General features: G+C 54.3%; 3 protein-coding genes and 1 pseudogene across 4 annotated transcripts in view; 3 read left to right on the top strand and 1 right to left on the bottom strand.

Annotated features, from left to right (window-relative positions):
- The first annotated feature begins 720 nt into the window (after positions 1 to 720).
- Slc39a3 (solute carrier family 39 member 3) lies at positions 721 to 6,147 on the top strand. 2 transcript variants are annotated; one of them, XM_027419289.2, is made up of 4 exons: positions 721 to 869; positions 2,764 to 2,863; positions 3,585 to 3,915; positions 5,218 to 6,147. In XM_027419289.2, the coding sequence occupies exons 3-4, from the start codon at positions 3,706 to 3,708 to the stop codon at positions 5,959 to 5,961; spliced, it is 954 nt and encodes a 317-aa protein (XP_027275090.1). In that variant the 5' UTR covers positions 721 to 869; positions 2,764 to 2,863; positions 3,585 to 3,705; the 3' UTR covers positions 5,962 to 6,147. The 2 variants fall into 2 exon arrangements, with proteins under 2 accessions (XP_027275090.1, XP_027275091.1); XM_027419290.2 differs by lacking the exon at positions 721 to 869 and adding an exon at positions 909 to 1,043.
- Positions 6,148 to 11,570: 5,423 nt separating this feature from the next.
- Positions 11,571 to 12,019, bottom strand: LOC100765254 (annotated as a pseudogene).
- A 4,663-nt stretch (positions 12,020 to 16,682) lies between these two features.
- On the top strand, positions 16,683 to 17,279 carry Diras1 (DIRAS family GTPase 1). Its single transcript, XM_035444906.1, has one exon. It carries the CDS (start codon positions 16,683 to 16,685, stop codon positions 17,277 to 17,279), a length of 597 nt encoding a protein of 198 aa, XP_035300797.1.
- Positions 17,280 to 23,492: 6,213 nt separating this feature from the next.
- Positions 23,493 to 26,497, top strand: part of Gng7 (G protein subunit gamma 7) — a 68,529-nt gene continuing 65,524 nt past the window's right edge. The window contains exon 1 of the mRNA XM_027419291.2: positions 23,493 to 23,579. The gene's annotated coding sequence lies outside the window, so the exon portion shown is untranslated. The remainder of the gene's footprint in view (positions 23,580 to 26,497) is intronic.

Raw genomic sequence — 26,497 nt, 5'->3', positions numbered from 1 at the left:
GGGTGAGTACATCGGCCCCCCATCTGAACTATCTTTTAGGATGGAGGAAAAGTTCTCAGGTTTCACTGTTCTTCATGTGATGGCTGTTAATATGCTCATTTAGGTATGTATTTTTGTCTGGAAATATCCCAATTCTCCTGCAACAGACAAGCAGGTCTAATTAATCCAGACAATAGAATACTATTTAGCAAAAAAAAAGAAACAAGGGATGGACACATGGCTCAGCAGTTAAGAGTACTTATAGAGGACACGTGTTTAGTGTCCTGTCCCAGGGAATCTAATGCCTTCTTCTGACATCTTCAGACACCAGACACACATGTGGTGCATAGATGGAGTTTCAGGCATAGCACTCATGCACATAAAATCAAACCAAATAGCCAGGCGGTGGTGGTGGTGCAAGTCTTTAATCACTCAGGAGGCAGCAGACGTCTGATGGATGGATTATCTGTCTTCTTAAGTCATCAGGGCGGGCGGACGGGCTTCTTGAAGGTCTCAGTCTCTAACGCCCACCCATAGGCATTCAGCACCACGCGACCCTGGACAGCTCCAGGCAGTAACTCCTTCCGGAACCATGACTGCCAGTCCACGTTTCCTGTCAGAACCATTTGGTAGATGCACTCATCGCTCAGCCGGAGAAAACTGCTTTCCGGAGCCGGTAGGCGTTGCAGAATGATTGGCGACAGGAGGAACCAATAGTATCTAGGTTCTGTGGAGCGGCGCTGACAATGTCCAATAGACGCTGGCGTGGGCGGGGCGTGGGCAGCCGCTCGCTGCCCCGGGGGTCTCGGCTTGGTCCGCTGCTCTGGGGTCCGGACCGCGCGGCGGTTGGCGGCGGGGGCACCGGCTGGAGACTTAAGAGCCTTGCGGAGGTACAGGAGGGGTCGGGGCGTGGCCTGGGCGGGGCTGGGCGGGGCCGAGGATCCCGCCTGTCTGCTAGGGCCTCGCTCCGGAGTGCGGCTGCGCGGGGCACACAGTAGGTTCTCAATAAATGTTCACTGACAGAACGAGCTTGTGGTCCCCCGCCCCGCCCCAACCGGCCCCAGGTAGGGAGCACCTGAGCAATTCCCACCCCGCCCGACCTTCTGGGCCTTCCAGACACACAGCAGGCATTTATTTGGCGCCTGTTGTATGCGCTTTGCCTTGTTTTCACAGCAGTGGAGGGAGGGACTTTAAGGGAGATATATTTGTTTTCAATTTTTTAAAGTTAGCTTAATTATGTTATTCATTTCTAATATTGTAAAGTCTAACTTAATTTTAGGCTTAGTTTTACTTTATTTCATCTTACTTAATCTTATTTCGTTATTTTACTTTTAAAAAAATTACTTTTTGCCGGGCGTTGGTGGCACACGCCTTTAGAGGCAGAGGCAGGCGGGTCTCTGTGAGATCGAGGACAACCTTGTCTACAAGAGCAAGTACCAGGACAGCCTCCAAAACCACAGAGAAACCCTGTCTCGAAAAACAACAACAAAAATTACTTTTTAATTATTTTGTGTGTGTGTGTATGCCTGTCTATGTACAGCACAGGTGTGCAGTGCCCAAAGCGGCCAGAAGAGGGGTCCCATCCCCTGGGGCTGGAATGGAGTGGAGGTGCTCTTAACTGCTGAGTTGTGTTTGTAGCTTCTATTTTATTATTTTTCATTAATTTTTTTTTTTTTTGAGACTGGGCCCCACTATTTATCCCAGGCTGGCCATGGACTCAGAGATCAGCCTGGCTCTGCCTCCCAAGTGCTGGGGATGGTGGTGTGTGTGAAGTCAGAGGACTACGTGTGGGGTATATTCTCTCTCTTCCTTGTGGTCTCAGGATCTTCCTGGGTCCTCAGGAAGCACCATTACCCTTTGAGCTTTGTCTCATTTTATCGGAATTTTATTTTTGTTTCTGTTTTATTACATTAATTTGTGATAGTCTTTCTTAGTTGTGAAGACTGACCTCAGACAGGTGGCACACCTCTCCCACCTCACTGTCCCACCCATGTACTAAGATAATAAGTACACACCTCCAGACCCAGCACTTGTGTATTGTTTTGATTTTGGTTTTTTGATACAGGGTTTTCCCGTAGGTTTGGAGGCTGTCCTGGAACTCACTCTGTAGACCAGGCTGGCCTCGAACTCACAGAGATCCATCTGCCTCTGCCTCCCAAGTGCTGTGATTAAAGGAGTGCTCCACCACTGCCTGGCTCCCAGCACAGTTTTTAATTGATTGTTTCATGTGCGCACAGGTGTAGAGTCCAGACATTAGTGTCACTGTCGTCTTCCTTGATTGTTCTCCACTTACTTTTTAATTAAAAGTGTGTGTGTGTGTGTGTGTGTGTGTGTGTGTGTGTGTGTGTGTGTGTGTTGTATTCATGTCTGTGCCTCACTTATGAGGCTTGTGCCCACTGATGACAGAAGAGGGTGTTAATTCCCAGGAGCTGAAGTTACAAATGGTTGTGGTCTACCATGTGGGTGCTGAGAACCGAATCCAGGTCCTCTGCAGGGACAGTTGGTGCTCTAACCATTTAGGCTCCTCCCCAGCCTCCACTCACATTCTCAGACCTGAATCCAGAGCTCCTGACTGACTGGGTCAGTGTGACTGGGCAGCATGTCATGGTGATCTGTCCCTTCCTGCAAAGTGCTGGGACAATTCTGGTGCAGTAGAAGGGGGGAGCTGGGCCAGGGGGACCTCGAAAGGCCCTGGCAGCAGCAGTGGGGTGTGTGTGGGGGGTGTGGTCAGCAGCCAAAAGGAAGCAGCATCCCTCCTAATGATGCTGATGTTTTATGAGGCAGGGAGAAATCTACAGAGTCACATAATAACAGCCCTACACTTTGGCCACCACATCTGCTCAGCCAGCTGTCACCTCACGTCTGCTCTGCACCAGGCCTTAAGGTGGGTACCAGGGATGCAGTTGGGAGCATGGGTTGGGTATCTAGAGGACTCAGTTCCAAGTTCCAGAATGCAAAGACATCTGTTTGAGGGTCCTGGAGCTGTGTGGCCGGGGGTGGGGTGTGAAGGTGGGGTGTTTCTCCAGGCAGAAAGACCAGTCTATGGCAGTCAAGACTCAGGCAAGCTGGTGTGAGGTGAGCTGAGGGAGACACTGTTATGTAAGATCCCACCTTGGGGTGATGGGTTGAGAGTCCCTATCAGGGCAGCTACACCCCAGAGAGTGTCCTGACACTGATGGGAGCATTCTGTATCTGTGCATTACAAGGGAGCCACTCAGCTCAAGTGTCTACTGAGCACTTGGCAGCAGGGGGCCAGATGATAAATAGTATTGTTTGGTGTTTCCTGCCTCTGTGTGTGTCTGTGTGTGTGTCTGTGTCTGCATGTGTGTGTTGTCCTCCACAGGTGCTCTCCACCTTGGTTTTGGAGGCAGGGTCTCATGAACCTGGTGCTCACTAGTTTGTCAAGGCTGGCTACCAGTGTGTCCTGGGCAGCCTCCTATGTCAGCTCTTCACACTTAATAGCACAAGCATGTCACTGCTTGTTCTACCTTCCAGCCCTCTGTCTTCACCTGCAGTTATACAAATGCATGTGTTCATGTGTGTGCGTTCAGTATGGCAGACTAGTCAGTGACCATGTGGCTAATGTGGCTACCCTGTTCTCACAGCTGCAAGGCAGAGCCATGAGTCCTCAGCCCTGCGGCAGGGGCAGTTAGCCCCCGAAGCTCTGGTGTGTGACTACATGTGTGGTTTGGTCCTGTGGTGACTGGTGTGACCTAGGTGGCCACCATGACGAAGCTCCTGGTGGCCAAGGTCCTCTGCATGGTGGGCGTGTTCTTCTTCATGCTGCTGGGCTCGCTGCTGCCTGTGAAGGTCATCGAGGCGGACTTCGAGAAGGCACACCGCTCCAAAAAGGTCCTGTCCCTCTGTAACACTTTCGGGGGTGGTGTCTTCCTGGCTACGTGTTTCAATGCGCTGCTGCCAGCAGTGAGAGACAAGGTGAGGCTGCAGGGATGGAAGGTGGGCTCGGGGAGCTCGGGTGCATATATGCATGTTCACCTGGCATGCATGTGTACCTGGTGGCCAGAGGACGATGTCCCGTGTTGTCCTCAGTGGCTCTCCACCTCAGTTTTTTGGGACAGGTCTCTCTGAACTTGGATCTCCCTGGTGTGGCCAAAGAGGCTGGCCAGTGAGCCCCAGAGATCCCCCTGACCCGGCCTGTGCTTACAGGCATGCGCTACCATACCCAGTTCTCTAGGTGGTTTTCATGCTTGTGGGGCAGGGCACTCTACCCACTGAGTGACTCCCCGGCTAGGATGGACTTCAGCACGTATGTGTGAGGGTGATTGGAAGGAGAAAGCAGATCGCTGTGTGGCCCCATACCAGCTACTTCTCTCTGCCATATCTACCCGAGTCCAGGAGAGACAGGCAGGCAACCCCAGTGGGCGGCAAATGTCAGACACACCAGTCACCCACTTCAAGGCACACACGCATTCCTATGCATTCATTCCTCTTTGGCTGTATCCGAAAGTTCTTGTTGCATAACAAATCCTAACAGATAGCATCTTGACACAGCCTTGATGTATCCCCTCATGGCAGGAGCCTGGGCAGAGCTTCTTGGGGTCCTCTGCTTCAGGGACACAGGAGATCAGAACACTTCCTGACCATCTGGGTCGGGAGCAGGATGTAAAACTAGCACCTTCTTCAGGTGGCCATTGTATCAGTGACTGTAGGGTTGGTGAGGGTCCCCAGTTCAGGGGGTAGGGCTGGGCTCCAGGACTCCTTTGGAGCAGGCCTCTCATGTATCCATCGCTGGGGGCAGCCCTGTCCCCGTGGCTGCCATGTCCCCAGGTGAGGTCAGAGGGTGCCTTGCATGGTGTTTCCGGGGTAGTTTACCTTTTTATTTTTTACTTCCTGTGTGTGCGCGCCACCAGCGCATGTGCACGTCGTAGGTTCTCTGGAGTCAGTGTCCTCCCACCGTGATTCTAACTCCGGGTGTCAGGCTTGGCAGCAAGCACCTTCACCCTGAGGCCGTCTCACTGTTTTTGGCAGTGCTGGGGGTGGAGCCGGAGCGAGGCATAGTTGAGCGTCTCAGCCGTGTCGGGGTCCTCTCAGTTTCAACCTTGGTGTGACCTGAGCTGTGTCTTTGTGCTGTCTGCCACCACGCCGGCTCTGTCTGCCGCATAGTCTCCGTGTAGCCCAGGCTACCTTGAGCTTGCAGTCCTCCTGCCTCACTCAGCCTCCCGAGGGCCCCCTGCTCAGGATGGGAGGCCTGCAGCTGTCCTGGCCCTGTCCCCGCAGCTGCAGCAGGTGCTGAGCTTGGGCCACATCAGCACGGACTACCCGCTGGCCGAGACGCTCATGATGGTGGGCTTCTTCCTCACCGTGTTCGTGGAGCAGCTGGTGCTGACCTTCCGCCGGGAGCGGCCACCCTTCATCGACCTGGAGACCTTCAACGCAGGCTCGGACGCGGGCAGCGATTCCGAGTACGAGAGCCCGTTTGTGGGCGCCGGCGGGCGCGGCCGCGGGCTGTACCCCGAGCCCACGGCGCACACGCACGGCGCAGGGCTGCGGCTGCGAGAGCTGGGACGCCCGGGCCCGCTGCGGCTGCTCAGCCTGGTCTTCGCGCTGTCTGCGCACTCGGTGTTCGAGGGCCTGGCCCTGGGGCTGCAGGAGGAGGGCGAGCGCGTGCTCAGCCTGTTTGTGGGCGTGGCCATCCACGAGACGCTGGTGGCTGTGGCCCTGGGCATCAGCATGGCCCGCAGCGCGGTGCCCCTGAGGGACGCGGTCAAGCTGGCGGTGACCGTGAGCGCCATGATCCCCGTGGGCATCGGCCTGGGCCTGGGCATCGAGAGCGCCCGGAGCGTAGCCAGCAGCGTGGCGTCGGCACTGCTGCAGGGCCTGGCGGGTGGCACCTTCCTGTTCGTCACCTTCCTGGAGATCCTGGCCAAGGAGCTGGAGGAGAGGAGCGAGCAGCTGCTCAAGGTGCTGTTCCTGGTGCTGGGCTATGCCGTCCTGGCTGGCATGGTGTTCCTCAAGTGGTGAGGGCCGCTCGCTTGCTGTCATCGCCCCGTTGCCCACCCGAGCCGTGGGTCTCCGCAGGACACAGGCCCCGTGCCTCGCCAGCCACGCTCCAGGACCACAGGACGTGCACCGGGCCTCAGGCCCTCCACCTGCTCCTGACACCACTGATACTGCTTTTAAGAAAATGGCTTAAAGTTCTTTACCAAAGCTGTGTGGCCATGTGACCTCATATCCCGTCACCCCTCCTGTCCCTGCTGAGCCACCAAGGGTGAGGTGTAAGGGTGGGTTTTGTGGGGGATGGTCTGTGGGGAGCTGCTGCACTCCTCCACGTTCTTTGTGTAGCCAAGACCCTGCCCACTATTTGCCCCCTCAAGTTTTAACTGTTGCTCCAGCATGTCCTGACAGTTTGTGAAAGGAGCAGTACACTTGGGTCAGATGAACAAGGGGCTGTCCCTCCCAGGGGACAGACCAGGTGTGTTCCCGGGCCTCAGAAACCCCCTCTTGTTCCCTTGCTCTGTAGCGGTTATGGGGCCGAGACTCCAGGGCCAAGCGTTGTGGTCTCCTAAGAGGGAGAGAAGTGGGCAGTGGCTTGGTGGTCGTTTCTGAGTTGTGTATTCACCACTGGGGTCTCCAGAGGACACAAGGTGAGGACCACATCCTGACAGGGGAGATTCCCAAGATATACGCAGGAGCTCAACTCCTAGCAACCTTGGTGCCTGCCGCCATGGCAATGCTGGCATCTTGGGACAGCCTGAGTGAGGACTCCTGCTCTGGGGATATACAGCTGGCACAGCTCACCCCCTTCCTTGACCTTGGCTGTGTCTACCAGGAGTCATCTCAGCATCGTCCCTGTGTTGGCTAGATGCCAGACTCATACCTAGTGCCCCTGTCACCATGACCAGGTTGACCAAAGTGACCCACCCAAGGTGGTCCCCTACCCAGCTCCTTCTCAGAAAATACAAGGTACAAAGAGACAGGACCTTGGGGACAGCCAGGTATTGGGCAGTGTCCCCAGAACCCCAACACCAGGGCCATCTCAGTGCTACATAAGCAGGGCTTACACGGTACTTAGGGACATAGGGGTGTGTGGGTCGCGGTGGCTCCAGTGAGGGGCTGAGCTACCTGCCTCTGCTTGGAGCCTCCCCTTTCTGAGGGGATCTTTCCAGAGTCCCCTCACGGATCCTAACTCTGTCCCTGCAGGTGTGGTGGCGTGCCCATGGCGCCACCTGGGCTCCTCTACTCCTCTCCTACCCTCCCCTTAACACGCATAGGACATCTACAAGTTCTACAGCTTCCCTCAAGCCCAGGTGGGTCCCATGGAGCCACCGTGTCCCTGCAGGTGTGGGCTCAGGTGACAAGAGTAGGCCATGGTAGGGAGGGGCTGGGTCCCTGTCTGGTCGTCCCAGCAGGAAGTCTGCACCTCCTCCAAGACTGCACAAAGTGGCCCCCTCTCCTTCCTGCTGCCCTGCCCCAAGCCTATGTGCCTGTCACTACGGACCTGGTCCCCGACACCATCAGTCCTCTAAGTCTCTGAGAGTCATCCCAAGCGCCAGCTCACTAGCAATGGTGGGGCCTTTTGCCTCCCCACAGATCTTCAGGTCCAGGTGGCACCTTCCTGGGGGGAGGGTTGACTCTGCACAGTGGTTTAGAGACCGAGGACCCGGGAGACACCTGCCAGCACTCCTCAAGCCGGCCTGGCTCACCACCCTTGAAACTTAACGTGGGCCTGGCCAGATGTGTAGTGGCCCCAGGACCCTGCCTGGCCCTGCCACCAGAGGCCTTCAGACTCCTTGCTGTGTTCTAGGACCAAGGCAGGTCATGGTCAGAAGCTGATGTCAGTGGCTTCTCCCTCCCATGACAAGATAGCACTCACATCCCAGACTGGGGTGCGAAGAAGCAGCATGGGCACCATGCCTGGCAACATAGGACAGTGGCACCAAGTCTTCTCCCAGACCCCTGGCTGGTGTGGGTCCCTCTGACCATTCAGATATGACAGGAGAGGTGGCACTGACCATAGCCAGCTGCTGGCCACAGTAGCCACGAAGGGCCTTATCTGGGAATAGTGAGCTGTGTGTCCCTTACTTGAGGGTTCCAGTTTAGGTGACAGTCCCTGCTCCCAGCCCCCCCCCCCCCCCCGCCATGCTGAGTGCATGTGCCCCTGCATGAGTGGGCATGGAGTCGGATGAGGCCAGGGGCGCTACAGGGCCCAGTCCACCCCCACAAGCTGCCTCCTGCGGGGACACACGGCAGGAGGGGAGGAGAGAGGGCGGGGTGGGTGGCCCAGCTTCACTGCTGATCTGTAACAACATGTCAGCCTTTCTCAGAGCTTGTTTGTGTTCCTGTAACAGAAGTTATTAGTGCGGGCGGGCGGGCGGCATAGGGCACAGCCAGCTCCTGGTGCCCTTCCTCAGGGGCCGCTGTGGAGGGGCCAGGATGGTGTTTGCCCTACATCCCACCCGCCCAAGGGAGCCCCTCAGCCTGGGGACATCCCTGGTCTCCTGGGTGTCTCTGGACTCCACCTGCTCTGAGCCAGGAGCTCCCTGATTTGGAACAGATACATGTGTACTAGATTTTCCCCCAGGGGAGGGGTAACATCTGTGAGTCATCGACCCCCCCCCCTTGAACTAAGGAAGCTGTCACTTGGCTGAGAGAAACGACATGAGCACATCAGTACCATCAGGCAGTGTCCCCACTGAAGGGAAAGCCAGGGGACAAGGCTAGTGAGGGCAAAGGGACTTGCCGTCTTTGATTATAGGACTCCTGCAAATTGTCCCGATCTCCCACAAGTGCTCACTGGCACATGCCTGGGCACCAGTGTGCCCTCATCACACCCTATAATGAAGTAGGCCTTTTTGGTTTGGGGTTTTTGTTTTGAGAAAAGGTTTCCCTGTTTAGCCCTGGCCATTCTGGAACTCATTTTGTAGACCAGGCTGGCCTCAACATCACAGACATCCACCTGCCTCTGCTTCACCAAGTGGTGGGATTAAAGGCGTGCGCCAGCACCCCCCCCCCCAGTGTAATAAAATAGTTTTTAAGTTGGACATGATATCCAAAGTAGGCGTAGCTACAGTTTCCCCTACAGAGGCTGGTGGATCTTTGTGAGTTCCAGGCCAGCCTGGGCTACAAAGTAAGCACTGTCTCAAAATAAATAAAGATTTAAACTATTTTTATTTATTTTATTTTTGTGGATGGATGTCTGTGTATCACATGTGTTCCTAGTTCCCAAGGAAACCAGGAGACAGCATTGTCTTTGGTCTACACAGAGTCCAGGCTGCTCAGGACTGCATGGTGAAATGTCTCAAACAAACAACAACAAAATAATGAGCTCCAACATGCTAGCCATGTATTTGGGGTTTTCTTTGTGTGACTGGTTTGTGTGTGTGTTGTGTATGCTCAGTGCCTGCAGCATCGGATTTCCCTGGAGCTGGAGTCATGGATGATTGTGAGTTGCCATGTGGGTGCTGAGAGCCAAACCCAGGTCCTCTGAGAAAGCAGCGGGTGCTCTAATCACTGAGAAACCCCCTTCCTTACCTTGGTTTTTGAGGCCGTGTCAGCAGGGCAGAGACTGAAGAAGCAGGGCCAGATTTATCTAGACCATCCAGTCAGCACACCACACGGATCCTCCTGTTTCAACCTCCCTGGTGTTGCCATAGAAGGATCCAGCTTCCCTGCTAGCTTTGGTATGGGCTCAGGTCATGTGTTTGTAAACCCTTGCTTCATGGGCTGAGCCATTTCCCTGGGCCCCTTCTGCACTCTTCTGCTGCTGGGGAAAGAGCAGGGCTTTCCAAAGAGGTGATGGGTGTGTAGTGGCAGGCAGACTAGAACTCCAGAATGCAGTTTGGGCTAGCCAGATTCTGGGGCTCCTGAGCTCTGGCACCCACACATCTGCTCTGCACAGATCAGCAAGGTGGAGCCAGCCACACAGAGGCGCTACTTCGAAAGGGAGGCAGGAACTGAAGCTGTCTCCAGTGGCTCCTGATGCCCAGAGCCTGGCCTGGCATCTATAAATAGCATCATTATGTGGACAGACTCCTCCATCTGAGTCAGCCTGGGCTGGTGCCTGAAGGATCGAGGGAGCTGGCCAGAGCTGGGTTTAGAGCACACTGGTCAGTATCTCAGGGAACCCAGGCAACTGTCACACACACAGACAGAGGAACCTTGGCTGCTAGCACCTGCCCCACCCCGCCCGGATGCTCAGCACCTGAGAAAGGCCACTCCATGGTTTTGTTCCTAGCTACTCTGAGGGGTGATGGCAAAACTGGCTGGGGTGCTTCTGTGGGTAGGGGTCATCCAGAACAGAGTTCTCACTTCCCACTAGGCTGTCTCCCTCTCTGGAGCCAGGGTAGGGAGAACTGAGGGACACCCTCATAGTCAGGGTAGGAAGGAGGTGAATTCTTCAGCTCCAAAGCAGCCCAGGATGGTTGGGGCTCAATAGGAAAAGGAGACCTGGGCCATGGAGATCCTTGAACACCAAGCCAGGACACTGGCTGTGACCCAGGAAGAAGGAGCCATGTTAGAATTGAAGGAGAAGGTGAGCCCAGGCAGGGTGGGGGTGGGGGCAAGACAGCAGAGGATAGCCTTAAACTGAGCTAAGTGACACTGTGGCACACAACTTTAATCCCAGTGACAGGAGGCAGAGACAGGCAGATCTCTATGAGCTCCCAGTCAGCCTGATCTACAGAGCGAGACCCTGTCACAAACAACAAAAACATTTTTTTTTTCGAGACAGGGTTTCTCTGTATTGTTTTGGAGGCTGTCCTGGAACTACCTCTTGTAGACCAGGCTGGTCTCGAACTCACAAAGATCCGCCTGCCTCTGCCTCCCGAGTGCTGGGATTAAAGGCGTGCGCCACCAAGGCCCAGCCAACAAAAACATTTTTGTTGTTTTAAAAGCAAGCTTGATTTTTATTGAGGTGCACTAGAGAGCTGTCCAGTGACTGTCTCCTAAGCCAGGTTAGAGAGAGCAGACCCAAATTTATTTCTTAAGCCCCCCATTTTTTTCAAGATTTATTTATTTATTTTATGTGCATTGGTGTTTTGCCTGCTTGTATATCTGTGTGAGGGTGTCAGATCCCCTGGAACTGTAGTTACAGATGGTTGTGAGCCACCATGTGGTGCAGGGAATTGAACTCAGGATCTCTGGAAGAACAGCCAGTGCTCTTAACCAATGAGCTTTTTTTTTTTTTTTTTTTTTTTTTTTGGAGACAGGGTTTCTCTGTGTATCTTTGGAGCCTATCCTGGCACTGGATCTGGAGACCAGGCTGGCCTCAAACTCACAGAGATCTTCCTGCCTCTGCCTCCCGAGTGCTGGGATTAAAGGCATGCACCACCAACGCCTAGCCTTAACCTCTGAGCTATATTTCCAGACCCTCTTAATGCCTTTTTTTTTTCAGAATCAAACAATTTTATTTTCATTAACTCACAAAAAAACAATACAGTTGTTTCAAGGAGGCCATCACTTGCCCAGTCCCCAACACTACAAGCTGAGTGAATAACTATACAGTTAGGACTCTCTCATGGCTATTCTGAAATAATGGAGCTATTAGAAATAAGATTTGTTTACTCGGGGTCCACACTTGCACTATGAATTAGGCAGAGCTCATTTCAATTTCTTTAGTTTGAACTTCTTGATTAGATTAAACCATTTGCAATTCTGCATTGTCAAAACACCTCATTGAAGTCCTCGTAGAGCCTGATGTCACTCTGGTTCTGGGAACATTCCAGAAACTGATCTGAAGAGAGCATGGCCCTCGCTGCTGGTCCAGCAGCTGGGTTCCCTGGGGCTCCTGGTAAGTGATGTCAGGTCTTGCAGGCTCAGCATTGCCACCTCCACTGACGCCCCCAGTGATGGCATGACCCAGGGTGTGAGCCCCTGCAGAGCCCACTGCCACACCAGCTGCAGTGGTTGCCTTCTGGGCCATCAGGCCTGGCTGCCTGGGCGCAGCAGCAGGGGAGCCAACTGCAGATGGCGAGGCTGAACTGCAGGTGCATGTCTCATGTCTCGGAGCAGCCCTCATCTGAGGGGCCCGGCTGGCCGGAGGGGCCACCCAGGAAGAGTGGCTTCGGCTTCCACACAGCATCCTGGATCCTTACACATTCTGAGTCCAAAGATGACAAACTGCCCTCTTAGTGCCTTTTAAGGAGTAAAATCATGAATAGTTTCAAAGTAGGTTTACAGAAGACAATGGAGCAGTAAGGAAGTAAAAAAAATTCAAACAATGCCCTCCCCCCAAAATACAGCCATCACCGTTTGCTTGAAGTTATTAGGGTTGGGGGTGGGGTGTTTCCTCAAACACATCAAGGTCATGGGTTAGGGCAGGTCAGGTTCTAGGAAACTGAGACAGAAATTTATACAAAACTTTTATTTTTGGTTTTTCAAGACAGGGTTACTCTGTAGACCAGGCTGTCCTCAGACTCCTAAAGATCCAACTGCCACTGCCTCCTGAGTGCTTGGATTAAAGGCTACCATCTTCAGGTTTTTGTTTTGTTTTTTGTTTTTTTTTTTGTTTTTCTGAGACAGGGTTTCTCTGTGTAACTTTGTAAACCAGGCTGGCCTCGAACTCATGGAGATTCGCCTGCCTCTGCCTCCAGAGTACTGGGATTAAAGGTGTGTGCCCCAAGCACCCAGCTTTTAAAATACATTTTAAATTACATTTTGTTTATCAATTTCTCGGTGTTTGTGTAGGTCAGAGAACAATTTTGGGAGTTGGCCTTCTCCTTCCTCCAAGTGGGTCCCAGAGATCCAACTCAGACTGTCAGGCTTGGCAGCAAGCACTAGCTGAGCCCTCTCATTGGCCCAAGTCTTTAAAGTAATCGTACAAATAAAGTTCTGTTATGTGTTCCTTGCAGCATGTGGGTGGAAACAGCGCTCTACCCTGAACCACACACCAGAGGAACAATGGGGTTTTCTCTTTGTCTTTGTTTGAAGCAGGGTCTCACATTTTCCAGAAAGTATGTATCTGAGGCTGGCTTTGGATTCCTGTTCCTCCTGCCTCTGCCTCCAGTGCTGGACGACAGGCCAGCATCACCACGCTGGCCTCTGCGGTGCTGGGAACGGATCCCAGGGCTTACCAGGCAAGCTAGCAAGGTATGGCTCTACCCTGTGAGTTACAAGCCCAGTAATGGGGTTCTTTGTACTATTTTGCCCACCTCTCTCTCTCCCTCCCTCCTTTCTCCTTTTTCCTTTCCTTCCTTCCCTCACAGGGGTCTCCTCTCTGTAACTCAGACTGACTTTGAACTCACAGCCATCCTCCTGCCTCAGCCTCCCCAGTCTGGCTGACATCTTTTGCCATGGAGATCTGTGTACTCAGCTCACACCCTCTCCATTACCCTACTCTGCTTCTCGCTGACCATGCAACTCCCCCATCCCCAGTTCTCCCTTTTTGCAGTTCCGGGTGACCAGGACCATCGTCCACCGTGACTCCAGGACCACACATACAGGCCCTGTCCCCCATCCGCGCCCCCTGGGATTCAGGTGGCCACGTGGTGCGGGTGGGTGTGGATGTCCTGATGCCCAGCGCTCAGCATGCCCCCGGCGGCTGACGGACACCCAAGGCGGGCTTGGCGGTGACCTTGGGTTGCATCGGCCGGGGCCTGGGTCCTGGCAGGCGGGGCGGGCGGGGCGGAGCGCGGCTGGGGCGGGGACATCAGGACTGCGGCGGCGCGGATAGCTTCACAGCAGCGGGGACCACAGCGGCCCAGGTAGGCGGTGGGGCGGCCGCGGCCACCGAGGGTGGGGAGGGGTCCCCAGGCCACCGTGGTCCCTTTGTTCCGACCCCACCCTCCTGGCTTCCTCGCATCCCCGGGCATCCAGCGGCCACCACGGACAGCTCCTGGTCGCCCCACCCCTGCCTAGCCATGCAGAGAGCATCATCCTGGACCACTTTGGGCCTTATCCCCTCATCCGTGCCCTCTGCGAAATGCCCGCTCAGGCCCGAGTCCCTCGCTGCCACCCACAGAGCCCTGCACCCTCTCAGGACCCCTCTGTGCTTAGCCACCTCCTGACTCCCAGGGAGCCCCCCTCCCTTGAGTCCCTAAAACTGCCTGTTCTCCCTCACTCCCCTTCATCAGTCTGCAGCCCCTAGGTCAGCCACCCCCATTAGTCAGCGTCCCCACTCCCAGACCCTCCCCTAACCAAGGTTTCTTGCACCTGAGGTGGCTTCAGGGTCCCAGGGCCCAGCTCTGTGCTGACCTGTGGACTAGGGGTTTTGGCCAGCCTGGCCCAGGGCTGGGGTGACTCAGACAGGGTGGCCGAGCACCTGAGAGCTCCTAGGGCACAGAAGCTGAGTAGGGCCCAGCTTGAGGTCCCTCTGAGACGTGACACTCCTATACTGCATGACCTTGAGCAAAGCTCTCCCCACCATGAGTGCAGCCCCCCCAAAAGGAGGGAGACCTGGATTGTGTAGGACCCTCCTAGTCGGGGTGCCCAGACATTAGCACCCCTCTGGTTGATATTCCTACCAGGCACTGGAACCTTCAGTGCTCACCACCAGGAAGGGGCTGCACTGAGGGGTACATACCCTACCTCCTTAAATCCCCTCAGGCCAGTGGGGATGGTGTCACAGGGTGTCCACGGCCCATGTTACCCACCAAGAGAAATGTGGTTAGTTGGATTTGGGGAAGCCCTATGCCAGTCCCTCCCCAGCTCCTCCCCAGGCCAAGAAGTACCCTGTATACAATCAGGGTACACTTCCAGTTCACCTCCAGCTCTGAGAAATTTTCAGGGTGTGCCACCAGGGCCAGTTCCAGATGTGTTATCCTTTAATTCTGACCCCTAACCTTATACTCCTGGTCCCCTGTCCCCATGGGTTATGCCTGGGTAGGCTCCATCTCACAGAAGAGAAAACTGAATCCCAAGGACACTGTTACATTTCGGTGTCACTCACCCTGGGTCTGAGTCTGGAGCTGTTCCCACACCTTCCTCTCATGTACATACACACTGAGGAAAATAATTTGTGGGGGAAAGCAGGGCTCTCGATGAGGGACAGCGATGATGTCGACAGGGCTCCCGCACTCTGGTCTCTACACACCTCTTCCCCCACCTCCAGTGCTTGAGGAGTCTCCATGCTGTGTGACTTCTGAGGCCATGAGCATCTCTGAGCAAAGATAGGAGAGAAACTCCAAGGAATCCCCAGACACATACAGTGGCCTGAGCTGGGAGCTAAGGCACAGGCCTAGGCAAGGGGAAGCTCCACTTAGCTCCGAGGCTTTCTCCACTCAGCCCGGGCTGTGAGTCCCTGTGTCCCAGGAGCTTCTTCCAGGGACTCAGCATCAGGATTTATGCATCTGATTCCTGGATGTCCCCAGTGTCAGAGAAGCTGTTTTATGTGGCCAGTCCCCAGGGCCTGAAGCCAATGCTTCAATGTGTAGAACTCAATGTGCTTTTGGGGTTTTGGTTGGTGTTGATGGTAGTTTTTTGGATTTGCTTACTTCTGATTTTTTTTTCATTTTTTTTTTCGAGACAGGGTTTCTCTGTGTAGCTTTGGAGCCTATCCTGGTACTTGCTCTGGAGACCAGGCTGGCCTCGAACTCACAGAGATCCACCTGCCTCTGCCTCCTTAGTGCTGGGATTAAAGGTGTGCGCCACCAACGCCCAGCTTGGTTTTTGTTTTTTCAAGACAGGATTTCTCTGTGTAGACCTGGCTGTCCTAGAACTCAATATGTAGCCTAGCCTGGCCTTAAACTCACAGATCTGGCTATTTCTGCCTCTGGAGACCAAGGTCTAAAGGGGCACACCACCACAATGACCTTAGTATTTTTTGACAGAGTCTCAGTCTGTAGCACACAGTGGCCCAGAATTTGTTATCCCCCTGCCTCAGCCTCTCCAGCTCTGGTATTACAGGTGTGTATTACCACATCAGATTTTCATAACTTTTTTGTTTTGTTTTGTTTTGTTTTGAGACGGGTTTTTCTCTGTGTAGCTTTGGAGCCTGTCCTGGAACTCACTCTAGAGACCAGGCTGAACTGGAACCCACTCACAGAGATCCGCCTGCCTCTGCCTCTGGAGTGCTGGGATTAAAGGCGTGGCCACCACCTCGGCTCCCAAAGGGATTCTTTTCACTTTATTTTTCCTTCTGCATACGTGTGCCTGTGCACCACGTCTGTGCAGTACCCACACAGGCCAGAAGGGGGCATTGGGCCCCGGGACTGTACCATGTATATGCAGTACCCACAGAGGCCAGAAGGGGGTGTCAGGTCCCCAGAACTGGAGTCACAGGCGGTTGTGAACCACCATGTGGGTGCTGGGAACCTTACCTGGGTCCTCCGCAGAAGCAGCTGGTGCTCTGACCTCTGAACTATCTCTCCAGCAGCCCCCCCTTGTTGTTTTTTGTTTGTTTGTTTGTTTGGTTTTTGGGTTTTTTTTTGAGACAGGGTCTCTCACACATATGGATGGGGCAGGAAGTGGGTGAGCTCAGAGTGTGGGGTACTTGCACTGGTGTGGAGAGAGGCCTGAGGTGGGGCCCAGAGCCTGGGCCGAGCGCTGATCTGTGCATCCTTATCTGCTGGCCTCATCAGCACGGTCTCTTTGGGAACTTGGGGCTTCCATCTGCAGAGCTCAACTGCAGAGTCAGCCAGCAGGGCAGCAGGAAGCCGGGCCACCCCGGAGACACTCAGGTGGGATGACACTGGGACCGGGAGCTATCCTGAGCCCAGGCGGCCTTATACGTCTCACTGTCCCTTCTCCAACAGGGTCGGTCTGGGGTTCTAGCAGCCGGCCCTGTGCGCCCAGCCGGCTTCGAGAAGATGCCAGAACAGAGCAATGACTACCGTGTGGTCGTGTTCGGCGCAGGCGGTGTGGGCAAGAGCTCGCTGGTGCTCCGCTTTGTGAAGGGAACGTTTCGTGACACCTACATCCCCACCATAGAGGACACATACCGGCAGGTGATCAGCTGTGACAAGAGCGTGTGCACACTGCAGATCACAGACACGACGGGGAGCCACCAGTTCCCAGCCATGCAGCGTCTGTCCATTTCCAAGGGCCATGCCTTCATCCTGGTGTTTTCCGTGACCAGCAAGCAGTCGCTGGACGAGCTGAGCCCCATCTACAAGCTGATCGTGCAGATCAAGGGCAGCGTGGAGGACATCCCCATCATGCTGGTGGGGAACAAGTGCGACGAGACGCAGCGGGAGGTGCACACCCGCGAGGCCCAGGCCGTGGCGCAGGAGTGGAAGTGCGCCTTCATGGAGACCTCGGCCAAGATGAACTACAACGTGAAGGAGCTGTTCCAGGAGCTGCTGACGCTTGAGACGCGCCGCAGCGTCAGCCTCAGCGTAGACGGCAAGCGCTCCAGCAAGCAGAAGAGGGCGGACCGCATCAAGGGCAAGTGCGCGCTCATGTGAGCCCGCCAGAGCAGGCCAGGGCCGTGCGCGCTCCTGTGAGCTCCCCCGGAGCTCCTGCTCTCCTCCCTCCTCTCCCCTCTTAATGTCTGCCTCTCCCTCTCTCCCTTCCTTCCTCCTCTCCCTCCTCCCCTCCCTCCTCCTGCTCCTCCCCTCCCTCTTACCCTTCCGGTTTCCTCCTCTTCCCTCCTTCTCCCCTCCCTTTCTTCCCATTCCATTCTTCTTACCTTCCCTCCTCCCCACCCTCCTCTTCCTCCATATCTCCTTACTCTTCCCACCCTGCCAGCCCACAGTAGGGTTGGGCTCCCCCCCCTCAGTCCCTTCACTCCTCATGGCTATCATCCCTTGCTGACGGCTCCCTCTGTATCTCTCTGTCCACCCCTCCCCATTCTATCTGTACCCCACACATTGGAGGTTTGATCCCTGTGCATCTGAAAACAGGGACCTGGCTAAGGACCAGAAAGGCTGTATTGCCTCTTCATCTCGGTCCCTTTCCTCGGGGTGTTCCCAGCCAGGCCAATTTCTATCACTGTGACCTCCTTCACCCACATCTCATCTCTTTCACCTGGTCCTGTCCCTTCCCCATGACCCCTGACCTGAGTCCTTTCCTGGGTCCAGAGCACCCCTGTCCTCTCCTCTCTGTATCCCAGGGTGGAGGGGCCCGTGGGCTGGGCCTCAGGCCACCAGGCAATAAACATAGGGCCTGGAGCAATGCCCTGCCAGCCCTAAGCACCACCCCTGGAGCAGCAGACACCCACAGCACAAGCCCAGGACTGTCCTCAGGGGAGGCACATGGGGACCTGAGCCTGGATGCTGCCCACCTGGACACTGGCCTTCTACAGAGACAGAGACCCTGGCACAGTTGTACCTCAATGGTGACCCCAAGTGGGGGTTTGGGGTGCTGAGGACTGGGTGCCCAGCTGAGAGTCCATCAGTGAAGCCCTTGTGTGGGGGCGATGGGATCAGTACCTGTTGCCCCAGGACTCTGGAAGAACCCAAGCCCTTTCACTGATCATATGTAACCCAGAGACTGTCCCCCGTGTGTGCCCCAAGTCACGGAGCCTCTGTGACATCTGTGAGACTGTCCAGGAGACTTGAGTGGCTTCTGGGCCTGTGTCCCACCCGCATGAGGGTGACTGTAGAATCTTGTGTTCATGTGACTTTGTGTGTGTGAACGAACGGGTGTGTGTGTGTCATGGGATGGGTGTGCTTGCGCCGTTCTGGGCCCTTAATGAGAGCACAGTACATTTCGTGGCTGGGTAGAGTGGACTGTGTGTAGCTGTGGAGGACAACTAGACATTGTGGTATGTCTGTGTGGATCTGTGTTTTCGGAAGTGGGTGACAATTTATCTGTATACCTGTCTGTTCAGCCTGTCCAAGGAGCATTGGATCCTGTTCCAGACTGTGGCAAGCTGACTAGTGGCTGAGACTGTAACAGGCAGCTAGTGCTGCAGAACAAGTGACAGAGATGCCAGCACTGAGGGTTCAGCTCACGTGGCCATTACCTCACAGGGGCTGCAGACCGGGCTGTAGTTGGAGAGAGCCGGATCCTCTGTTGTGTGGATGTGTGTGAGAGAGACAGAGATAGAGAGAGAGAGATAGAGAGAGAGACAGAGACAGGGGGCCAAAAACAGAGGGATGGCTGCAGTCAGGTGACCAGGTGGTCCAGACCTCAGTGTGGTCCCTCTGTGCTCTGAGCACAGGAAGAACCATAGCCTGAAGCCTGAGTCTGAGCGTAGCTGAGCCCCAACCTCCAGCCAGTCTAGGGCCCCCACAGCTGCTACCTGCTCCCTAGCCCTGGGAGCAGCTCCTGGCTGGACAGGGGGTCACAGCCCTTTCTCAGGGACACACCCTGATAGCACAATCTCTGGGCCAGCCCAGGCCTCTCCAGGCCAGCCTTGCCCACCCTGGGGAGAACCAGGTTGGGTGGCAGGGGAGGTGGGAACCCACCCTGGCTGCTGGCCAACCTGCCCAGGCATCTCTGGTGCTGGGGACCCTGCCAGGCCTCGCTTGCTGTGACCCACCCCTGCCCCCCGCATGTGGGAGCCCTGCCCCGCGTGGGGTCTGTATACCGTTCGCCGTAGACCTTGTCTTCCTGCAATAAACAGTGGATCCTGCCTCCCCTGTGCTGCATGGCTTCTGTGGGGCTGCAAGCTGCCTGCCGCAGGTGAGGGCCGAGAGTGGGGGTGGACATGGAGAACATGGGGTGGATGGATGGGGCACCCAAAGTCACAAACAAGCATACTGGGGCGGTGGGAGCAGTCTGGAGTCCTCATCATCGCCCAGCCTGGGCTGGGTTTGCCTGTCTCTCTGGATCAGGTCCCAGTGGCTCAGCTTCTGGCCCACCTCCTCTACCCCTTTCCTGCCCAGTCCCTTCTCCTTTCTCCCCAGCCTTCCCTCCCCACTCGCCCCTCTGCAGCCTCCCTTTCCCAGCCTCCTCTCTGCCATTTAAAGGACAGATTGGGAGAGCTAATTCATTCTCTGTGTAATAGATATCACTGTGTACTTGATCTTGACCTGGATGCCAGGCACAGCTGCATACAGCATACACAGGCCAGGCGCGCCTACACCTTCAGCCAACTTGTGAAAGTGAGTGTGGCTACTCCTGCCCATAATCCTGGGAGGCCACAGGGAGGCACAATGCCAGAAATCAACAAAGACAAAAACAGCAGGGGCTGGAGGGGTGCTTCATGGGCCAAGAATGATGGCTGCTCTTGCAGAGAATCCAAGGCTGGCCCCACGCACCCCTGAATGAAGTCAGGTTTCCTGTGGCACCAGCCATGGGAGCCTAGAAAAAAGAATCACTCTGCTTTTAGCCTAGGACAGAAACCATGAGCCCCACGTTCAGAGAGAGACCCTGCCTCAAAGAAATAGACAGAGTAACAAGGGAGACACTGACAGCCTCCATGGGCCTCTGCCATGTGTGCTCACACTCACAAAAGCACATATACAAAGCACATATACATAAATAGACAAAGCCCCAAACAATACAAAGAAACCAAAATAAAAATATAAACCTCACAGAACCAAAGAAATACCCCCCACACACGAAAAAAAGAAAGGAAAAGAAAAAACAAAAACAAAAAAAAAGGGTGGGGAATGGAGCCCCTGCCTAGAATCCCCCAGTGAGGGGCTGGGGGCGTGGTCAGAATGGAGCCCCGCCCTGGCAGCATGAGGCCATACACTCCATGCATGGAACTGGAATAAAAAGGATGTGTTTATCTTTCATATAACATGTCAAGTTTGGCTGTGCCTCAATAGGTTGGTTGCTGTCCTGTCATTCATGACACCCTGGGTACTAGCTCCAGTCCTACGTAAGCAGGCCTGGTGTGGTGTACACAGGCACACTAGCATGCACGTGTGTGTGCACCCACACGGGCATGCTGGAGGTAGAGCAGGCCAGTCTCTCCAGCTATGCAGTGAACCCGAGGGTGGCCTGTGGGTCATGTATGAGACCCTGTCTCAAAAAACCTATAGTTAACTTTGTTTTAAGAAAGTCTCACTCAGTTGCTCAACTGGCCTAGAACTCACAGCAATCCTGCTGCCTCAGCTTCCTGACCACTAGGAGGACAGGTGTCCATCATCATGGCATACATGGTGATTTGTTTAAACATTTATTTATCATGTGTATGCATGCATGTGTTGTGGTCAGAGGACAGCTCACAGGAGTCTGTGTTCTTCCAACATGTGGGTCCTGTGACTCAAACTCAAGTCCTCAAGTTTAGTTGTAAGGGACTCCTTGGTGTTGTGCTGGTCCGAGACTAATTTTTTGCTTTTGACTTTTTGAGAGGTATAATGTTGCTTTTTGTTATTTTTCAAGACAAGTTTTCTCTGTGGCTTTGGAGGCTGTCCTGAAACTCTGTAGACCAGGCTGGTCTCAACTCAGAGATCTGCCTGCCTCTGCCTCCAGAGAGCTGGGATTAAAGGCGTGCGCCACCGCCACAGGGCAAATGGTTTTTAAAGATTCATAGCAATGGGCTGGCTTGGTGGCCACCACATCTTTAATTCCAGAACTTGGAGGTAGACAGATTGGTAGATCTCTGTGAGTTTGAAGATAGCCTGGTCTACAGAGTGAGACACTGTTAATAAAATAAAACAAAACGGGGCTGGAGAAATGACCTGGTAGTTAAGAGCACTGTCTGCTTTTCTAGAGGATTGGGGTTCCATCGCCAGCACCCAGTCAAGGGATCCAATGCCCTCTTCTGACCTCTATGGGCCCTCTCCAGCACGGTATAAACACACACACACACCACAGGCAAAACATCCACACACATAAAACACATATAATTTTGGAAAAAATAAAAATAAAATAAAGTAAATCATGGAAATGGAACAGTCTGGGGCAGTGTGAGAAGTTAGGGCCATAGGGGAAGTGGGTGTGTCCACGGAGGTAGCTCTGGGGCTCCCTCTGGTGGCAGCTGGGCATAGTCCAGCCTTCTGGGTCTACTTCGAGTCCCTTGCTAATAATGTGTAATTTTTGTGCATCTTGTTTTGAATTACATTTAGAAAATTTATGTGTGTGTGCACATGCATGACCATGTGCTCACACTCCAGTGTGTGTATGGAAGTCATAGGAAAACTTCTGACTGTGGGCTCTTGCCTTCCATCCTGTAAGCCTTGGGGATTGAACCAGGTCCTCAGGCTTGGTAGGATGGGCTTCTCTGGGAGAGCTATCTCACTGGTCCTCATAGTGGATCTATCGTCTGTCTGTCTGTCTGTCTATTTTTACTTTATGTGCACTGGTGTTTTGCACATCTGTCTGCATGAGGGAGTTGGATCCCCTGGAACTGGAGTTACAGACAGTTGTGAGCTGCCATGTGGGGGGGATTGAACTTGGGTTAATCTTGAAGAGCAGCCAGTGCTCTTAACCCCTGAGTCAACTCGCCAGCATTAGCTATTTTTTGAAACAGGGTCTCATGTAGCCCACAGTGGCTTCAAACTCACTATGTAGCTCAATCTGACCCCAAACTTAGGGCAATACTCCTGCCTCATTCTCCCATGTGCTGGAATGCTAGATGGGTGCAGTTAAGCCCAAGTCTTCACATTCTCGGGGGACCACAAACAGGTGAGTCCTGTTTCCACAGTGGATCCTGTTGAGGGGTAAGGTCTTGGGACAGCCTGAATGGAGGTGTCTGTCTGGTAGGGATGAGAGCTATGGGAAGGTACCGTGTGTGTGTGTGTGTGTGTGTGTGTGTGTGTGTGTGTGTGTGTGTGTCTGTGTGTGTGTGTGTGTGTCTGTGTGTGTGTGTCTGTGTGTGTGTGACAGCAGCATTCCTTCGGAGATAGCAGGAGCCCAGAGAGCCCAGCAGGCAACTGGTGATCACAGTGTCAGTCCAGACTGAGCCTGAGGTCACCCACCGAGGGGCCACCATTTATTCTCTACCTGCAAGAACATCCCAGATGCCTCCATAGTCACAGGGGAACTCCTGGAGAATGCAGACCCACACATGTGCTTTGAACACAAGTTCAAAGTGAGCCTCAGCTGTAGAGTGAGTTCAAGGCCAGCCTGGGTAGTTTAGCTGAGGGCATAAACAGGCTCACTACTTCAAAAACCAAAAAACCCAACTAATATATAGAGAAATAGAAAAATAGAGATAAATGTGGGAATACGGAAATGATAAATAAGCAAACAAGCAAAAGAAAATTTATTAATAGTTCCACCCTAACCTGGGTTCCCGCTTAGGATCTGAGCTCGTTCCTCGAAAACCACAGGTGTGCTTCCTGCTCCTGGCTCTCACGGGGCTTTCTCAATGGCCCCTGCTGGGTGTTGGGTTTTTTTATTTCCTCGTCTTTGATTCAGAACACACACGGACGTTTTTCTAAAAGTAGCTAAAATGATGGGCAGCGGGTGTGAATATTATCACAATATGTGATACTCATGCATGAAAACGTCATAATGAAACCCATTATACTGCACAGTGAATACACACCAATAAAATAAGTTCAAAACAAAACACAGTCCTGACGTCACACAACCCCTCCTCTGCAAGGCCCCACCCATTGCACCATGCATGCAGCGTAACCCCGCCCTCCAGCTCACGAATGGTTCGTGGAGATGCCACTCCTGGATGAGCCCCGCCCACTCACATCCGAATCCCCTCCCTTCTTCCCAAGGCTAAGCCTACCAGGCTGTCTGCACAAGGCTCCGCCTCCAGTTCCTGCCTCCGCCTTCCTGGCTTCTGATTGGTCTAAGTGTTACGGAGGCCCCGCCCTTGTCACAGAGGCCCCGCCCCGTGGAAGAGCTCTCTGCAGGCCCCACGGTGCATTTGGGTGAGCGGCGGCTGAGGCACCAGCTGGAGGCAGGTGAGCTGGGCGTGCTGGGGAGAGTCGGGGTGCATAGGAGAGCAGTGGGGTGCAGTCAGGGAGGAATGAGGTGCAGTTATGGAGAAGTGGGGTGCAGCCATAGTGGGGTGCACTTTGCCAGGAGTAGGGTGAAGTCAGACATGATTGGGTACAGTAAGATAGGAGGTGTGGGGCAGTGACAGAGGAGTGGGGTCCAGTCAGGGGAGTGGATGCAGTCATGAGGGAGTGGGGTACAGTTAGGAGGGGTGGGTGCAATCAGAAAGGAGGTAGGTTCAGTAAAAGAGGAGTGGGGAGCAGTCAGAAGGAGTGGGGAGGAGTGGGGAGCAGTCAGAAGGAGTGGGGAGGAGTGGGGAACAGTCAGAAGGAGTGGGGAGGAGTGGGGAGCAGTCGGGGAGGAGTGGGGAGCAGTCAGAAGGAGTGGGGTGCAGCCAGAAGGAGTGGGGTGCAGTCAGAAGGAGTGGGGTGCAGTCAGAAGGAGTGGGGAGGAGTGGGGAGCAGTCGGGGAGGAGTGGGGTGCAGTCAGAAGGAGTGGGGAGCAGTCGGGAAGGAGTGGGGAGCAGTCGGGAAGGAGTGGGGTGCAGTTGGGGAGGAGTGGGGTGCAGTCGGGGAGGAGTGGGGTGCAGTCGGGGAGGAGTGGGGAGCAGTCGGGGAGGAGTGGGGTGCAGTCGGGGAGGAGTGGGGAGCAGTCGGGGAGGAGTGGGGTGCAGTGGGGAGGAGTGGGGAACAGTGGGGAGGAGTGGGGAGCAGTCAGGGAGGAGTGGGGTGCAGTCAGAAGGCACCCCACTCCTGTTTGCTGTCTAGTTACACATGGGACAAGGATGTGTCTTCCTCTCTGGCGGGGGGTACACAGGCTTAGATACTGGGGTGCATAAAGATCCAATGGCTTACTGTTTAGAAACTTCCTGTGGGAATTTTAGGGGCAATGATATTAAGGTGTGGGGTTCTGGGGGTGGGGGTGGCCTTGGCGACAGAACTGAGGCTGTGGGGGTCTAAGAACCTGAGACTGTTGCCAGGTGCTAGCCAGGGAACCTAGCACCGAGCTCTCGCGTTTGCATCCTCTGCCAGGTGTGGTCCTCTCAGTGGCTTTGGGAGTCTGTTCCTCACTGCCCTCCCAGTAGCAGCTAGCTCTGGGTAGCCAGGGAGTGACGTGCTGATCCATTCTGGTGCATCACAAGGACCCCACCATACCACCTCTGGGTGCAAATGGGAATCACCACCCTGGTTCTGGCAGGCACGGTCTCCCAGTCCTTCAGAAGCTGAGGCAGAAGCATGGTAGGTTTGAGGCCAGCCTGGGCTGCATAGTGAGTTCCAGGACAGGCAAACCTTGGCTTGCAATCTGGTGCCTGTGTGACTCTGCTCTGAGGAAACACTGGGTCATACCTAGGGATCTGTGTGGCTGCCTCAAATTAGGGAGGTCTTGGTAAGCAGTGGGTGGAAGTCTACGACTCTATACAGTGCTTTGCAGAGCCTAGAATGTCCCACAGAGAATGAACGGGTCGGAGGCCACAGCACAGAGGCTAGGAAACCGCGTGTGATCTGTACTGTCAGGTTGGAAGTATATGGATTATGATAGAACCCAGGACTAGAGCACTTGCCTAGAATCCCAGCATGTCTATCCCCTTGTCTCAGTCTCTCCAGTGCTGGGATTCAGGCATATGATCCGATGCTCAGCCAGCCACTACCACTTTTCCATGGTTCTTACAGGTGGCTTGCTTTGTTTTTGAGACAAGGTGTTTGCTAGCCCAGGCTTCCTCCAGCTGCAGATATAGTTGAGGGAGACCTTGAACTGCTGACCCTCCTGTCTCTCTTGAGGGGCAGGGTGACTTTGGATAGCTCCCTCCCTTTTTATTTCTCTTCTGACACAGGGTCTCACTATGTATATAGCACAGGCTGGCCTGGAACTCACAGAGATCCCCTCTGCCTCCTCAGCGTTGGGCTTAAGGGAGTGACCATCATGCAAAGTTCCGTGAGACTTTAAATGTGTGGTTAACTGAGCCTGCATTGCAGTCATTGATGTCTGCCCACACTTCTGTTTTCTGAAGGATCTTGGTGAGTCCAGTGCATTTTGTCAAGTGTGGGGTCCTGGTGTATGGGGCCACAGCCCAGGTGATTGACACCCGTGGGTCCACTCAGCTTTGCATGAAGTACAGAGTCGTTTTTCTCTGGCACACCTAGCAGTAGCAGAAAAAACTGCCCCACCGAGTGGTCCCAGGTTTTCTCTTTGTGTTTAGGGAATAGTGACTGTTTGGAACAGTGTTCACTAGGTTGAGGATACAGCCCAGCATGCACCAGACCCCGGATGCTGTCCCTAGTTAACAAAACAAGATCCCAGAAGCAGGTGGCGATTTCTGTGAGTTCCAGGCCAGCCTCTACTACACAGTGAGACACTGTCTCTGTCGGGGTCAGAGGAGACCTTGGAACTTTCTAGAAAGAATTGCTACCACAGCCACTTGATCCACAACCAGGTTGGTAAGCTGAAAGTCCAGTCCATTTTCTTGGTTCTTCTCTGGCTGGTGTGACCTTGCTGTCAGAGGGGTCCCGAGGGTCACTGTTTGCTCAATTCCTTCTGTGGACAGTTCATCCACCCTGTGTCTGTTAATGGCCCACCCCAGCAATTCCAAGTTCTAGTGGCATCTGGGGCTTCCCTGGACTGAGGCGCTGAGACCTGGTTTTGCCCTTGTGTCCTTTCACCCTCCTACACCCTTAGGGGCTAGAGGCAAAAGCCATTTGTGACAGAATGGGAGATGCCTCCCCTGCCCTGAGGACAGGCCACTTTCTCCCTGGCTCATGGGAGACCCATCCCGTCATTATCATCTCCAACTGGTGGGGGCTGGGGAGGGGGGGACATCAGAGCCTTCTAAAATGGTTCCCAGCATCTCTTCCCGAGGACTCTGAAGTGGATAATCTGATTGCATCTC

The sequence above is a fragment of the Cricetulus griseus genome, chromosome 5, assembly GCF_003668045.3.
Source record: "Cricetulus griseus strain 17A/GY chromosome 5, alternate assembly CriGri-PICRH-1.0, whole genome shotgun sequence".
NCBI lineage: Eukaryota > Metazoa > Chordata > Mammalia > Rodentia > Cricetidae > Cricetulus > Cricetulus griseus.
This window is presented reverse-complemented; position numbering and strand designations above follow the sequence as displayed.